The sequence below is a fragment of the Chiloscyllium plagiosum genome, unplaced genomic scaffold, assembly GCF_037043375.1.
Source record: "Chiloscyllium plagiosum isolate Xiang-an unplaced genomic scaffold, Cpla_swu_hap1 HiC_scaffold_23, whole genome shotgun sequence".
NCBI lineage: Eukaryota > Metazoa > Chordata > Chondrichthyes > Orectolobiformes > Hemiscylliidae > Chiloscyllium > Chiloscyllium plagiosum.
This window is the reverse complement of record NW_028270161.1, coordinates 31676513-31691604: the sequence shown is the minus strand read 5'-3', so window position 1 is coordinate 31691604 and position 15092 is coordinate 31676513. Positions and strand designations below refer to the sequence as shown.

At 39.8% G+C, this 15092-nt stretch overlaps 1 protein-coding gene across 1 annotated transcript in view; it reads right to left on the bottom strand.

Annotated features, from left to right (window-relative positions):
- LOC122561715 (mitogen-activated protein kinase 12-like) overlaps window positions 1-15092 on the bottom strand; it is a 70502-nt gene that overhangs the window by 5101 nt on the left and 50309 nt on the right. Inside the window, exons 8-10 of the mRNA XM_043713757.2 lie at window positions 10631-10702; window positions 8132-8211; window positions 3519-3597 (exon numbers count right to left, since the gene is read on the bottom strand). Of these exons, the coding sequence (XP_043569692.1) occupies window positions 3519-3597; window positions 8132-8211; window positions 10631-10702 (231 nt within the window). The remainder of the gene's footprint in view (window positions 1-3518; window positions 3598-8131; window positions 8212-10630; window positions 10703-15092) is intronic.

Here is a 15092-nt window from a genome sequence, read left to right as displayed (position 1 = left end):
TGGAAAAGTGGACAGGGCCTCAGCTTAACATGTCCTTTGTGGGTTAGTAGTGTAGCGTCAGTCCAGATTGTTGTGCTTTTATTATAGAGTGGGACTTGATCTAACATTAACTCAGAGGCAAGAATGCTCACAACTAAGTGATGGCTGACTGCTTTAAAGATGATTTGGAGATGCCGGTGTTGGACTGGGGTGTACAAAGTTAAAAATCACACAACACCAGGTTATAGTCTCAACACGTTTAATTGGAAGCACTAGCTTTTGGAGCACTGCTTCCATCAGGTGCTTCCAATTAAACCTATTGACTAAAACCTGGTGTTGTGTAATTTTTTGTTTTAAAGATGATATACACAAAACGTCTCATAATTCATCACAAAACAAAGGGTGTCACCACAGTCAGAATGCAGCATACCCAGCTTATATCATTCAGAATACACATTAGAGACAAGGTATATTAATATAACCTTGGTACAATTCAGCTGTTGGACTGTCAAAAGAGACACAAGCTTTTAGTATCTTTTCTTTGGCACTGACAAATATTGATAACCATGCACAAACTGACAAGATAGATGTAAATTTTAGTATTGCAGTTGTGAAGTGGAAGTACCAATAGCCCCAAATTGGTTTCCAGCCACTTTGGGAAAATTACAGCAGTCATAACTTAAATCTCATTTCAGGGTTACATCCTCATCTATATCAACAAGGCAATGTCTATTGTACGGCACAGTAGTACACTATCAGACAGGAGTTGGGAAGTACAGACTGGGAGCAATTGTTCCACAGAAAGGGCACAGCAGACATGTGGAGACTATTTAAGGAGCAGTTGTTGTGAGTTATGCATGAATTTGTTCCTCTGAGACAGGTAACAAGGGGTAAGACTAAGGAACCTTGGATGACGAGAACAAAGGAGCCTCTCATCAAAAGGAAGGCGGCAGCTTACGTAAGGTGGAGGAAGCAAGGATCTAGCACAGCTTTAATTACAGGCTTACTAGAAAGGAGCTCAAAAATGGACTGAGGAGAGCCAGGAGGAGGCACGAAAAAGGCTTAGCAGGAAGGAGTAGGGAGAACCCAAAGGCATTTTACTCATACGTGAGGAATAAGAGAATGATCAGGGAGAAGGGCGGGCCGGTCAGGGATAGCATAGAGAACTTGTGCATGGTGTCTGAACAGATAGGGGAAGCCCTAAATGAGTTTTTTTGCTCCGATTTTCACTAAGGAAAGGGACCTTGTTGTGAATGAGAACTTTGAGGAGCTGGGAAACAGGCTTGAACAGATCAAGATTGATAAAGTTGATGTGCTGGAGGTTTTGGTAAACATTAAGATTGGTAAGTCCCCAGGCTAAACCAGATTTATCCCAGGTTGCTTCAGGAAGCGAGAAAGGAGGTTGCAAAGCTGCTGGCAAAGATCTTTGCTTCCTCACTCTCCACGAGAGTCGTTGTGGAGGATTGGAGGGAGGCGAATGTTGTTTGTATTTTCAAGAAGGGGAATAGGGAAATCCCTGGCAATTACAGACCAGTCAGTCTTACGTCTGTGGTCAGCAAGGTTTTGAAAAGAATTCTGAGGGATAGGATTTATGACTATTTGGAAAACCATAGCATGATCAAAGGCTGTCAGCATGGCTTTGTGAGGGGCATGTCATGCCTTACAAATCTTATTAAGTTCTTTGAGGAGATGACAAGGCAGGTTGACGAAGGTCAAGCGATGGATGTGGTGTATATGGACTTCAGCAAGGCATTTGATAAGGTTTCCCATGGTTGGCTCATTCATAAAGTCAGGAGGAATGGGATACAGGGAGATTTGACTGTCTAGATTCAAAAGTGGTTGTAGATGGAAAGTATTCTGCCTGGAGGTCAGTGGTGAGTGGTGGGCAGGGCTCTGCTCTTTGTAGTTTTTATAAATTACTTAGATGCGGAAGTTGAGGGATGGTTTCGTAAATTTGCTAATGACACAAATGTTGGAGGTGCCGTTCTTAGTATTGAGGGCTATTGCAGGCTGTAGTGTGACATAGACAGGATGTAGGACTGGGCTGAGAAATGGCAGATGGAGTTCAACCTGGATAAATGCGAAGTGATGCACTTTGGAAGGCCGAACTTGAATGCTGAATATAGGATTAAAGACAGGATTCTTGGCAGTGTGGTGGAACAGAGGGATCTTGGTGTTCAAGTGCATAGATCCCTCAAAGTTGCCACCCAAGTGGATAGGATTGTTAAGAAAGCATATGGTGTTTTGGCTTTCATTAACAGGGGGATCGAGTTTAAGAGCTGTGAGGCTCTGCTACAACTCTGCAAGACCCTGGTGAGACCACACTTGGAATAGTGTGTCCAGTTCTGGTTGCCTTATTATAGGAAGTTATGGATGCTTTGAAAAGAGTGCAAAGAAGGTTTACCAGGATGCTGCCTGGACTGGAGGGCTTGCCTTATGAAGAGAGGTTGACTAAGCTCGGATGTTTCTCTCTGAAGAGAAGGAGGAAGATAGGTCACTTGATCGAGGTATACAAGATAATGAGAGGCACGGATAGTCAATAGCCAGAGATTTTTCCCCAGGGCAGGATTGACTGGCACGAGGGGTCATAGTTTTAAGATATTGGGAGAAAGGTAAAGAGGAGATGTCAGAGATAGGTTCTTTACACAGAGAATTGTGAATGCATGGAATGCGTTGCCAGCGATGGTGGTGGAAGCAGAGTCATTTGGGACATTTAAACAACTGGTTGACATGCACATGGACAGCAATGAATTGAGGGGTGTGTAGGTTAGGTTATTTTATTTTAGATTAGGACAATCCTTGGCACAACATCGTGGTCTGAAGGGCCTGTTCTGTGCTGTACATTTCTATGTTCTATATCCACAAGCACACTAATGTCGCACCATTGCCTCACTAACATGTTCAGTGGAGGAAGGATATTGGTGATGAATCTTAGGCAGCAATTTACCTCCTTCCATTACCAATTCAGACTGATCAGGTGCCAAATCCATGCACTGATTCATCCACTTACCCCAACTCTCTAACTCATATAACTGGTTTCATTCAGAGTCATACAGTTATACAGCACAGAAACAGACTCCCTTTGGTCCAACCAGTCCATGCCAAACATTATCCCAAACTAAACTAGTTCCACCTGCCTGTTCCTGGCCCATATCCCTCCAAACATTTCCTAGAGTCTCAACACCTGGTGTTTACACATCTCATCCTGCTTGCTTTATCTGTGTCAGAATCATTACCCATAAAAATTTGCTGTTTGTGTGTATCTGTATTCTTTTAGTAATATAAATAAAGTGAGTCAGGGACAGCAATCTACTTAAATCTATCTAAGGTCATGGAAGTACTGAAGGTGTTTTAAGTAGAAACTGCTTCAACAACCTTTGAATACCCTGTTAAACAAAGAACAATAGACCTAAATTACTATATAGTAGTTAATAATAATTTATTGCTTCACTGACTTTTACTCCTGATTACTGGTAGGCTATACTCCATTTAACTTTTTCACCATAACTTATAAATTTATAAAAAAAGGTGTCCCTTACCTGCTTGATTTGCATTTGCAAATAAGGCTTTAAAATCTTTCTTTGGAATTCTTTGTAAACTTTTGATGTAATTTTTAGCCTATAGAAAACAAAAATATAACACGATTGCTCAGGTTTCATTGAACATGAATTTTCTGGCAGCTTGTGAGCATTTAGTATACATTTCATTTCAGTCTGTTCCAAGATATATGTGAACATTGATGCCATTCTTTTCAATAGTAAGACAAACTCATTTTATAATAATTATAAACACAACGTTTTTATTGGGGAATGCAATAAACTAAACTTTACATTGCGTAGTAAGTTGTTAAACTGCTAATATGACTGATTGCACATGTTGAAAACTGGATATCATTAAGATCTTAAAAATTCCTACTTCTATTTCAATTAGGAACATGTTTTAGTTAAAATATATACATTTCTAACTATTCCATTAAAGCCAAATAAAGACATTTGCTATGTTTCAGAATCCCGAAAACTTGAACCATTATTCAAATCTGTCCAATGCTGAAATGAAAATAGCAATTTTTTGGCATTCATTCTATTTTAAAGTTCTTAATAAAGTCTCTGCTTCACTAATATAGGGTGGCACGGTGGCTCAGTAGTTAACACTGCTACCTCACAGGACCAGGGTCCCAGGTTCGATTCCAGTCTCGGGCAACTGTCTGTGTGGAGTTTGCACATTCTCCCCGTGTCTGCGTGGGTTTCCTTTGGGTGCTCCGGTTTCCTCGCACAGTCCAAAGATGTGCAGGTCAGGTGAATTGGCCATGCTAAATTGCCCACAGTGTTAGGTGCAGTAGTCAGAGGGGAAATGAGTCTGGGTGGGTTACTCTTCAGAAAGTTGGTGCGAACTGGTTGGGCCGAGGGGCCTGTTTCCACACTGTAGGGAATCTAATCTAATGTAACATGGATGTTTGAAGATACGTATGCCACATCATGCTGACTTGTGTAAAAAGAGACATTGTGTATTTGCAAATCATGTTGCTTAAATACAGCACATCCTGAAATGCTTTCCAAAGAAGTACAAATTTCCAGCTCAGCGAACAGAACCACAACAAATATTCTGCTTTTAGTGGTGTCATTTAAGGGTTTAATATTAGCCAGAATATTAATGCAAGAATCTTTTTTCAAGTAACATCAACATATCTATTTTGCCTACCAACATGAGAGGATGAGGCATCAATTTAAATGTCTTATCGAAGAGCCAGCACCTCTAAGAGTACCCCACCCCTCAATCCTACATTGCAATGTTAGCGAATGGTGAGCAACTCAAATCTTGCAGTCAAAGTTAAATTCTCTACTTTCTGACTGAATCAATACATGACCACTGAGGCAAGACTGAAACCTTTTATTAAATTAATTTAATCTCTATCCAAGACTATTTTCAAATAAGTCATTATTTTGTATGTTTTTCATCATATTTTCAACTGTGTATGTAACTCACATGAAACCCTTTAGGATTTGACTTTCTATCCTCTTTAATAGGATTTTTGAAGCATTAATGGACCATAATCTATGCATATCAGAATCAATGTAGCACCTCATAATTTATGAGTCACATTCACTTGTACGACATTTTTTGAGGAAATATAGTTTTGAGAATGCCTCTATTGATGTTGCCATAAATAAAACACAATATTTCAAATCAGTGGCATTAGTAATGATATATACTTTCAGACTGTAGCATTTCTTATTGCTTAGTTTCCATTAAGAAGTATAAGTTATAGGGAATTAATTTAGTTTCAACAACAAAGAAAAGATCCATTGGAAGCTCAGCTGTAATATAATAATTTTTTTAGCTGATTGCCATCATTTGTCGTCATGGTAACCCATCTCTGAACAGTTCTCTTGCAGCAGTTGGAAACAGCACTAACTCTAATTAGCATGCTCATAGAAAGAGTATCATAAGCGAAACAGGAAATGTATAATTAACCAATAATTGCACAAGCAATCAAATGTCAGGCAATCTGGATCTTAACAATAATCCGGTGAAATATTTTACTGGCTGTTTTCTAACATAGTTTGAAGACTGTATTGCAAACTATAATTATCAAACTAACAAAATACAGAAAGACCTGCATTTATATAGCACCTTTCATAACCACCAGTAGTCCATGTGGTAATTTTAAGGTAGTTATGTAGCCATTGTTTAATGTAGGAAATGTAGCAGCTGGTTTGAGCATAGCAATTCAGAAACAACAATATGGCTGATGTATTAAAAAATAGAAAGTGCTGTAGAAAGTCAGCAGGTCTGGGACCATCTATAGAGAGAAAAATACAGTTAACATTTCAAGTCCAATGACTCTTTGTCAGAAGTTCTGAAGAAGAGTTATTGAATTTGACACGTTATCTCTGCTTCTGTTTCTACAGATGCTGCCAGATCTGCTGCATTTCTCCAACAACTTCTGTTTTTATTTCACATTAACAGCATCTGGTGTATTTTGCTTTTATTTTAATGTGTTTGTGGTGATGATTGAGGAGCTGGGAAAAACTCCTCTGCTCTTCTTTGAAATAGTGCCAAAAATATTTGTATCATCTATAACCATGGATAAGATGCTGGAGACTGGAAAGTGGCTAATATTGTACCTTTATTTAAGAAAGGCAGTAAGGAGGAACCTAGGAACTATAGACCTCTGAGCCTGATATCAGTGGGAGGTAAATTGTTGGATGAGATTCTGAAAGATAGAATTTACATGCACTTGGAGAGGCATGGACTGATTAGGGATCATTAGCATGGTTTTGTGAGAGGGAAATAGTGTCTCATAAACTTGATTGAGTTTTTTGAGAAACTAACCAAAAAGATTGATGAGGGTAGAGTGGTAAATGTTGTTTACATGGACTTTAGTAAAGCCTTTTACTAATTAGTCTACCATGCAGAAATTTGTCAAGTTAGATCACATGGGATTCTGGGTGAACTTGCCAATTGGATACAAAATTGGCTTGACGGTAGGAGATAGAGGGCGGTGGTGGAGGGTTCTTTTTCAGACTGGAGACCTGTCACCAGTGGTGTTCACAGGGATTGGTACAGGGTCCACTTTCGTTTGTCATTTATATAAATGATTTGGATGAGAATGCAAGAGGCATCGTTAGAAAGTATCTGGATGACACCAAAATTGGTGATATAGTGGTCAGCAAAGAAAGTTATCTAAGGTTATAGAGACATTGATCAATTGGGACAATGGGCTGAGGAATTGCAGATGGAGTTTAATTTGGATAAATGCGAGGTATTGCATAAAACAAACAAGGGCAGGACTTATACAATTAGTGTTGTAGAACAGAGAAACCTAGGGGTTCAGGTACATAATTCTTTGATGTTTGTGTCACATACAGACAGGATGGTTAAGAAGGTGCTGAGCAGGCTTGCCTTCATTGCTCAGATCCTTGAGTATAAGAGTCGGGACGTCATGTTGAGGTTGTACAGAATGTTTGTAAGGCCTCTTCTGGAGAACTGTGTACAATTCTGGTCACCCTGCTGCAGGAAGGATATTATTAAATTCGAATGGTTCATAAAAGATTTACCAGGATGTTGCTGGGAATGGAGGGTTTGAGTTATAGAAATAAGCTGGGAATTTTTTCACTGGAGCATAGAAGACTGAGGGGTGAACTTCCAGATGTTTATAAAATAACGAGGGGCTCAGATAAGATGAATAGCAAAGGTCTTTTCGCTAAGGTGGGGGAGTTCAAAACTAGGAGGGTATATTTTTAAGGTGAGAGGAGAAAGTTTTGAAAGCACATGAGGGGCAATTTTTTTTACACAGAATGGTTCATGTGTGGAATAAACTGCTCGAAGAAATGATGGATGCAGATACAGTTAAAAGATGTTTGGCTAAGTACATGAATAGGAAAGGTTTGGAGTGATATGGGCCAAACACCAGCAAGTCGGACCAGTTTAGTTTGGGAACAGGGTCGGCAGGGACGAGTTGGACCGAAGGGTCTGTTTCCGTGCTGTATGACTATTGGCTCTTCTACATTCACCTGAAAGGAACTTGAGGACTTGGTTTGAAAGACAATGCCTCCATAGATGCAGCACTCTCACTCAATACTGCACTACAGTGCCAGCCATGACTTTTTGCTGCTCATTTCATGGAGTGACACTTGAATCCACAGCTTCAGACATAGAGGTGAAAATGCTACAAACCCAGCCAATGTTAACATGGTCCTACAATAAACTGTGCAGGAAAATGTGAAGGCAGTCTAAAATTTAACCTCAGAGTGAGAGAGCCTCACTCAAAATCCATGTGCTTACAGCCTTAGAATTAAAATCAAATCAATTTTTACTAACACAATTGCTTTCCCATAACTGAGCATCAGACAAGGTTGGAAAATGAATTTGAGGTGCACAACATAAATGATCTAATTGCCAGCTTGATGGGCTGAATGGCTGACTCATGTTCCTAATATTATATGCTGGCAGAATATTTCTATAACTGCTTTTAACTGTAATTTCTGCATAAGATTTATGACATTCTAAGTTCAATCTGGCTCAGTTTAGCTTGGCCAATGTGTGGGGCTGAGAACTAGCAAAAGGATAGTATTAATCTAAAGTCACAATAATAAGGGAACCATTAAAATGTCCATTGTTACTTTGTATAGGTTTAAAATATTCTGCTTACCTCTTGACTCTGTAACTTCTGAACAAAGTCTTGTGTGGGCGTACCTGTTATTTTCATGATTTCTGTCAGTTGGTCTAAGTCTATAAACTACAAGTCAAGGATTGTGCTTGATGAACCATGTAGCTGTAGACTGTAGGGCAATAATCTGAAGTGTAATTAAATTAATTAAATACTGTAACCTGTTGTGTTGTTGTTGAATGTCACACATCAATCACATACCCAAGATATTATACCTGTGAAAAACAACTGGGAGAACAAAGTCAAAGAAAGATTTGCATTTATATAGTGCCATCCATGATGATGGCAGGGAAGTCACAAACGCCTTATAGCCGATAAAGTATTTTTGAAATGTTGGCACAAAAGGGGACAGCAGGCGAATTTATCTCTAATGTCCCCAAAACATCTGGAAAAATCCACTCACCTGGGCAACCAGACAAAGGTCAACCCAATAAACAGAATGGAAGGAAGTGGTGGTCTCCTTTGTGTTTGCTGCATTGGTCACAAAAATAGGCGAGAAGCAGCTTCTGAATGCAAGAATGGTGAGCTGTTTGGTAAGAAGGTGAGAGCAATAAGGGAGCTTTATTCCATGGGGGAGCAAAAGAGTGTTTGGAGGAAGAGACTGCATTGGGCAATGGAAGGAGACAGAGAAGGAGGAAGCTCCAGGGAGTGGGGAGAAGGAGGCTGCGATGGGGAGGGCCAGGGGAGAAGAGGGGAGTAGAAGGCTGTTGCATGTTGGGAAAGGAAGGCTGTGAAGGTGAGAATGGTTTTAAACTCAGCTAACTGGGATCAAAGAAAATTTTAATTCACTGACATAATTAATCCCTTGCAAATGAATATAGAAGCTCCAGTTTAAGGGTATTCAAGTTCAGAAGCTGCTATATGGGGAAAAATGTGATGGACTCTATTGTAATGAACGGTAAATCAACTGTTTAAACTTGAGATTGAGATCAGAGATGTACTGAGTGAAGTTGTAACTGCCTGATTAAAATATTTTAACTTTTTGCTTGTGCAATGGAAATGTATTAGCTGTGACCTTGCCATCTGTGGAAGGTTATTTTGAAGTAAAGACTTCCTTGCTGACATTTGTCTGCTATTTTGTACTAAATTCAATTCGGTGGCGTCCAGGATATTAATGTTTTCGTTGTATGTTGTGGCTTTCAGTTTAGTGGAGACTTAACAGTTCTGGAGGATATGAATGAATTATTCTAATTCCTGTTCTGTGTTAGTCCAAATACCCCATTCATCAAATCAATTCAGAAAATACTGTTACTACGTGACTGCATCATCCAATAAATGAATCAGTAAGAATGAAAAAGGAAAATTTAAATGTTGCCACTCCCCCTGAGAAGAGCCCTCAAGAAAATAATATTTGACACCTGGTAGTTACTGTTGTACTGTGGGAAATGTGGCAGCTAAGTTACACACAGCAAGCTCCCACAAACAGCACTGTGGTAACAATTACATTATCCTTTTCTTTGTGATGCTGCTTTGAGAAATAAATCTTGTCCAGGGCACCAGGACCGATCCCCAACTCTTCCTTAAGATGGCTTCAGTGTAGAAAGAATGATGCACAGTCACATTGACGCTTGGGGCTCAGTGGTTGCCTGGACACTGAAAAGGGATAACAGAAACTACAGCTGGATTTATAGCACCCTACTGGGCTTGTTTTTAGTTGTGGGGATGGTGGGATGGCAGGGGCATAGAGAATATGTTGGTTGGTACCACCTTAGCAACCTCCCCCAACAAGCAACCACTAGTTTGCCCTCAGGCCTATTGATGGCCTTAACTAGCCCATTATGACTACTTGAAGACCTGAATCCATTTCACCTTCATAAAACATTGGATAGTGACAGGCAAATGACGGTGGAAAGACAGTTCTTTTTGTATTATTTTGTTGAAAAGGCAGGAAGGGGGCACATCATTCCAGGAATACCTTATGTGCATCAGGAGCAGCCCTCACATTCCCACAGGATGTTTCCCCCTCTCTATTCCTTTGTACCTGACCTCCAAAACCAAGGCCCCATGTCTCATCACCTCCTCCCCGCTGACTGTTAGGCTCCCTGAGCCCTCCTAGTTCAAAACTCTTGACTTACCACTCTCCAGGACTCAAGCTGTCGTTTTTGCCACAGCACTACTGAAGACTGGGCTGCTAGGACTGCAGGCCAATCAGATTGACCATCTTCTCTGGAGGATGTGACGTCCTCTCATGGTGAGGCATAGTTACTTCAGTGATAATTGTGGGGCTGCCTGCACCACGTTATTGCCTCGGAGTGAGCAGAATGTGCCCCCATAAAATTCAGTTTATAACGTCTCCAGACGTTAAACAACAAATGCCAGAGATTAGAGCGGGTGGGGCAGCATCAATGGAGAGAAAGCATGCTAACATTTCAAATTACACTACTGAGTTGTATAAAGTTTCCAATTAATTACTGAGAAATTCTTTGCTATTTCTTGAGATCCATTAGCCACCTATCCCAGAGAGACTGTTGCAAAGGATACGATCAATGCCTTTAAAGAGCGGCCGGCTTGTAATCATCTCTGCCATGATGCAGCCAACAGACCAAATATCAACTGTAGACATATAAGTCACATAAGGTCATTAACAATCGTCAACTGAATTTACTTTCATGTAGTCAACGGTTTACAATACAAAAAATCTATTTTATGATTTGAGTTAAATCAATACGTAAATCTTCAATATACATGCCCATGCTTGCTTGGCTAAGTATATACTTAGAAGGCATACAAAGCAGCAAAAACTAATCGTATGCCAGAGAATTGGGAATTTTTAAGGAAGCTGCATTCAATGACTAAAAAGCTGATAAAGAAAGGGAGAAAATTAATTAGAAAGGCAAATTGATAAGAAATGTAAAAACAAACAGCAAGAACTTCAATGCATATATAAAATGTAAAGAAAGTAGCTGAAATAAATATGGGACCCTAGAGGACGTGACTGGGCTGTTACCAATGAGCAACAGGAAACGGCAGATTATTTACACCAGCATTTTGCAGTCTTCATGGTGGAGGACACTATAAATATCCCAGAAAATACAATAAAGAAAGGTGCTAATGGGAGGAAAGATCTTGTAACAGTCTCTATCACACAGGACAATGGATTTGACAAACAAAAGAGTCTAAATAAGGTAAAAACAAGGACTGCAGATGCTGGAAACCAGAGTCTAGATTAGAGTGGTGCTGGAAAAGCACAGCAGGTCAGGCAGCATCCGAAGAGCAGGAAAATCGATGTTTCGGGCAAAAGCCCTTCATCAGGAATAGAGGCAGGGTGCCTGCAGAGTGGAGAGATAAATGAGAGGGGGTTGGGGGTGGGAAGAAAGTAGCATAGAGTACAATAGGTGAGTGGGGATGGGGATGGAAAAAGTCATTAGGACGAATGCCTGCATCTAAGGATTTGAAAGGAAGTGGCTGCAGAGATAGTGGAAGCATTGAAATATTCCAGACACACTGGATTCCAGGAGAGGTACAACAAATTGGAAAAATGCTAACGTGCTGACCCCGTTCAAGAAGGGAGGGTGACAGAAAGCAGGAAACTATAAGCTTAATATCTGTTATTGGGAAAATGCCAAAGTCCATTATTAAAGGAGAAATAGCAGGACATCTACATCCTTTTGAAAATGCATGGTGTTTTAGCCTCAACCACTTCCTTTGCTAATAAATTCCACAGGCTCACCACTCTCTGGGTGAAGAAATTTCTCAGTTCAGTCTTAAAAGTTTTTGCCCTTTTTCTTATATTATGACCTCTGGTCTGGACTCTCTCATCATTGGGAATATCCTTCCACCACCTAACTTGCCTAGTCCCATTAGAATTTTGTAGGTTTCTATGAGATCCCCCTCATTTTTCTACAGTCCAGCAAATGTAATCCTAACCAACTCAATTTCACCTCATGTCAGTCATGCCATTTCAGAAGTCAATTTGATAAATCTTTGCTGTGCTCTGTCTCTATAGCAAGCACACCCTTACTTAGAAAAAACGACCAAAGCTGCACACAATGTTCCAGATGTGGCCTTACCAATCCCCTGTATAATTGAAGCAAGACACCCTTGTTCCTATACTCAAATCCTGTTGCCTTCTTTATTGTCTGCTGCATCTGTGTGTTGACTTTCAGCTACTGGTGCACAAGGACACCCAGATCTCATTGAACATTCCCCTCTCTCAACTTGCATTACTCAATTAACCTGCCTTCCTATTTTTGCTATAAAAGTGATAACCATATTATACATTTGCCAGCTCACTCAGCCTGTCCAAATCACACTGCAACATCTCTGCACCCTCCTCACAGTTCACCCTTCCACCCAGCTTTGTGTCATTTGCAAACATTTAGTTATTACATTTAGTTTTAGAGTTAAAGAGTCATAGAGCTGTACAACATAGAAACAGACCCTTCTGTCCAACTCGTCCATGCCGACCAGATATCCTAAATTAATCTAGTCCCATTTGCCAGCATTTGGCCCATATCCCTCGAAACCCTTCCTATTCAAGTATCCATCCAGATGGCTTTTTGATCTTTTTTTCCTAAGTTCCAAAACATCGCAATGGCTTATAAAACAGTAATTACTGCTCCAAGAATTTGAGGAAATCAGCTTCAATGCTGAAAGTACGTCAAAAAAGCAGCTCTTACAGTCACATTTTTTTCCAGTCCTCCATCTTGGATTACCTAGAATTCTTCGCTTATCATTGAGACCTAATGGCTTTGGTCCATATGCTAGCACTTTATAAAAATACCATAAGTACAGGGTGACCCCCGTAACCGTGGAATCGTTTTCTGTGGTCTCAGTTTTCCATGGTTTACCGCAGCCCAAATATATTATAGGGAACACTCTGGAACCAGGGACTGGGGGATGCCGGGAAGGTGAATTTCTCATTTAAATGAATGGGTTCGCTTCAATCTACAGTTGTGGACTTCCGTGGTGGGTCTTGGAATATATGCCCCCACAGGTACGGGGGGGGACTGCTGTATACATAATTAGGTGAGTCAATTTTTGAATAAACCAACAAGACTAAGCTGCGTACTGAAGCAACCTCTCCCGTATATAAGTTATGGGAAAGCAAAGTTATGGGCGGCACGGTGGCACAGTGGTGAGTACTGCTGCCTCACAGCGCCTGAGACCCGGGTTCAATTCCCGCCTCAGGCAACTGACTGTGTGGAGTTTGCACGTTCTCCCAGTGTCTGTGTGGGTTTCCTCCGGGTGCTCCGGTTTCCTCCCACAGTCCAAAGATGTGTAGGTCAGGTGAATTGGCCATGCTAAATTGCCCGTAGTGTGAGGTAAGGGGTAAATGTAGAGGTATGGGTGGATTGCGCTTCGGCGGGTCGGTGTGGACTTGTTGGGCCGAAGGGCCTGTTTCCACGCTGCAATCTAATCTAATCTAAAAGATCGCTCTGCTGATTAAGTTCCTTCATTTAACTGAACAAGTAGTCTCTCCCAGTGATTGATAAACCTTTTTAACTAAAAAAGCCTTTTGAAAAAAAGAACTAAAAAAAAACTAAAAAGAACTGAAAGCCACAAGTCAAAATTCTGCATTTCTAAATTATATCTATGGCAAATGCCCAAGAGCAACTGTTAGAATTCATAATTTGCACACAGCATTTTGTATGTACACATCAATTGAAAAACTCAATTATAAGACCTAAATAAATTACTGAATGTTTTTAACTTTCATTAAACGTTAATTTTTCAGTAAAGTCACCTTTAAAAATGCCATTAACTGAAGTTGAGCAGAATTAAGAATTTTTTGGCCACTAATTCTCATGATAAATGTAGCTTTTACTGGCAAATTCAGAATAATGTCATTTCAGATACATCAGAAACATAATCGTTGCAACCATAAAACTTCTTACTTGAACCAAAAGAAATATCTATAATTATGGTGTAGCTATTTCACTCAATCAGGACTAGAATACTATAGTGTTTTGATTTCATTTGAAATCAGGAGGTAAAGCAGAGTTATCAGCTGTTTATCTCCACAATTTCATGATACCTACCGATCCCTACAGTATTATTCAATCCGTATAGACAATAACACACAGCCTAGTATTACAGGACCATACTGTGAGGAGCTTTTACTTGATGAAAATATTTAAATAAATGCCTTATTCAGTACTGCAATAAAAGCTGCTTTCCAAAGTGCTTGGTCAAAAACTACAGCACAAACTCAAAAACGTGATGAAACAGTGACAGAAATAGGGAATAAACCATACACCATTTTATTGGCCTGATGAAAATAAGTTGGGTTGGGAATATTTCAGCAGGGTAGCGGGATGACAAGGTAGAAGCATTTTTAAAAAATCAATAGCAAATATTCTTGGATCCAGCAAAACAACTTATTTACTGAATGATCTTCTATTTTTTGGATCATAATTCTAGATGTAAATTATATACATTAGGAATCAGTGCCACATTCAACTTACTGTTATTACACTTTCATCTTTAAGAACACAGGAAAATGAGAGTTTATCCATTTTGAACCAAAAATAGAACAGATCAGTCTTATCAAAAGAAAGTAAAAAGCTGAGAGCAGCTAAGTCCTAAGAGAGAACAAAGTAACAGATAACTAAAATATAAGGGTGAGGTGTTTAAAATACAAGATCAAAAGGGCTAACAACAATAACCTATCTGCAGCGCTGGACTATCATAAGAAGTATGTTTCTCTTCAGCAATGTGAAGTCCTGATGAGTCCATATTTGGACAGTTTCAGGTACCATAAAATAGAAAGGATACCTAGAAATTATTGCTAAAGTCATATATTAATTGGTTTAGGGACAAACATTAGTAAAATAAAACCATATGGCGAAAGGACTAGTGTAGAAAGGAGGCATTCTGTTCATGAGACACTGGGCCAGGAAAGATTTGGAGATGCCGATGTTGGACTGGGGTGTACAAAGTTAAAAATCACACAACACCAGGTTATAGTCCAACAGGTTTCATTGGAAGTACACTAGCTTTC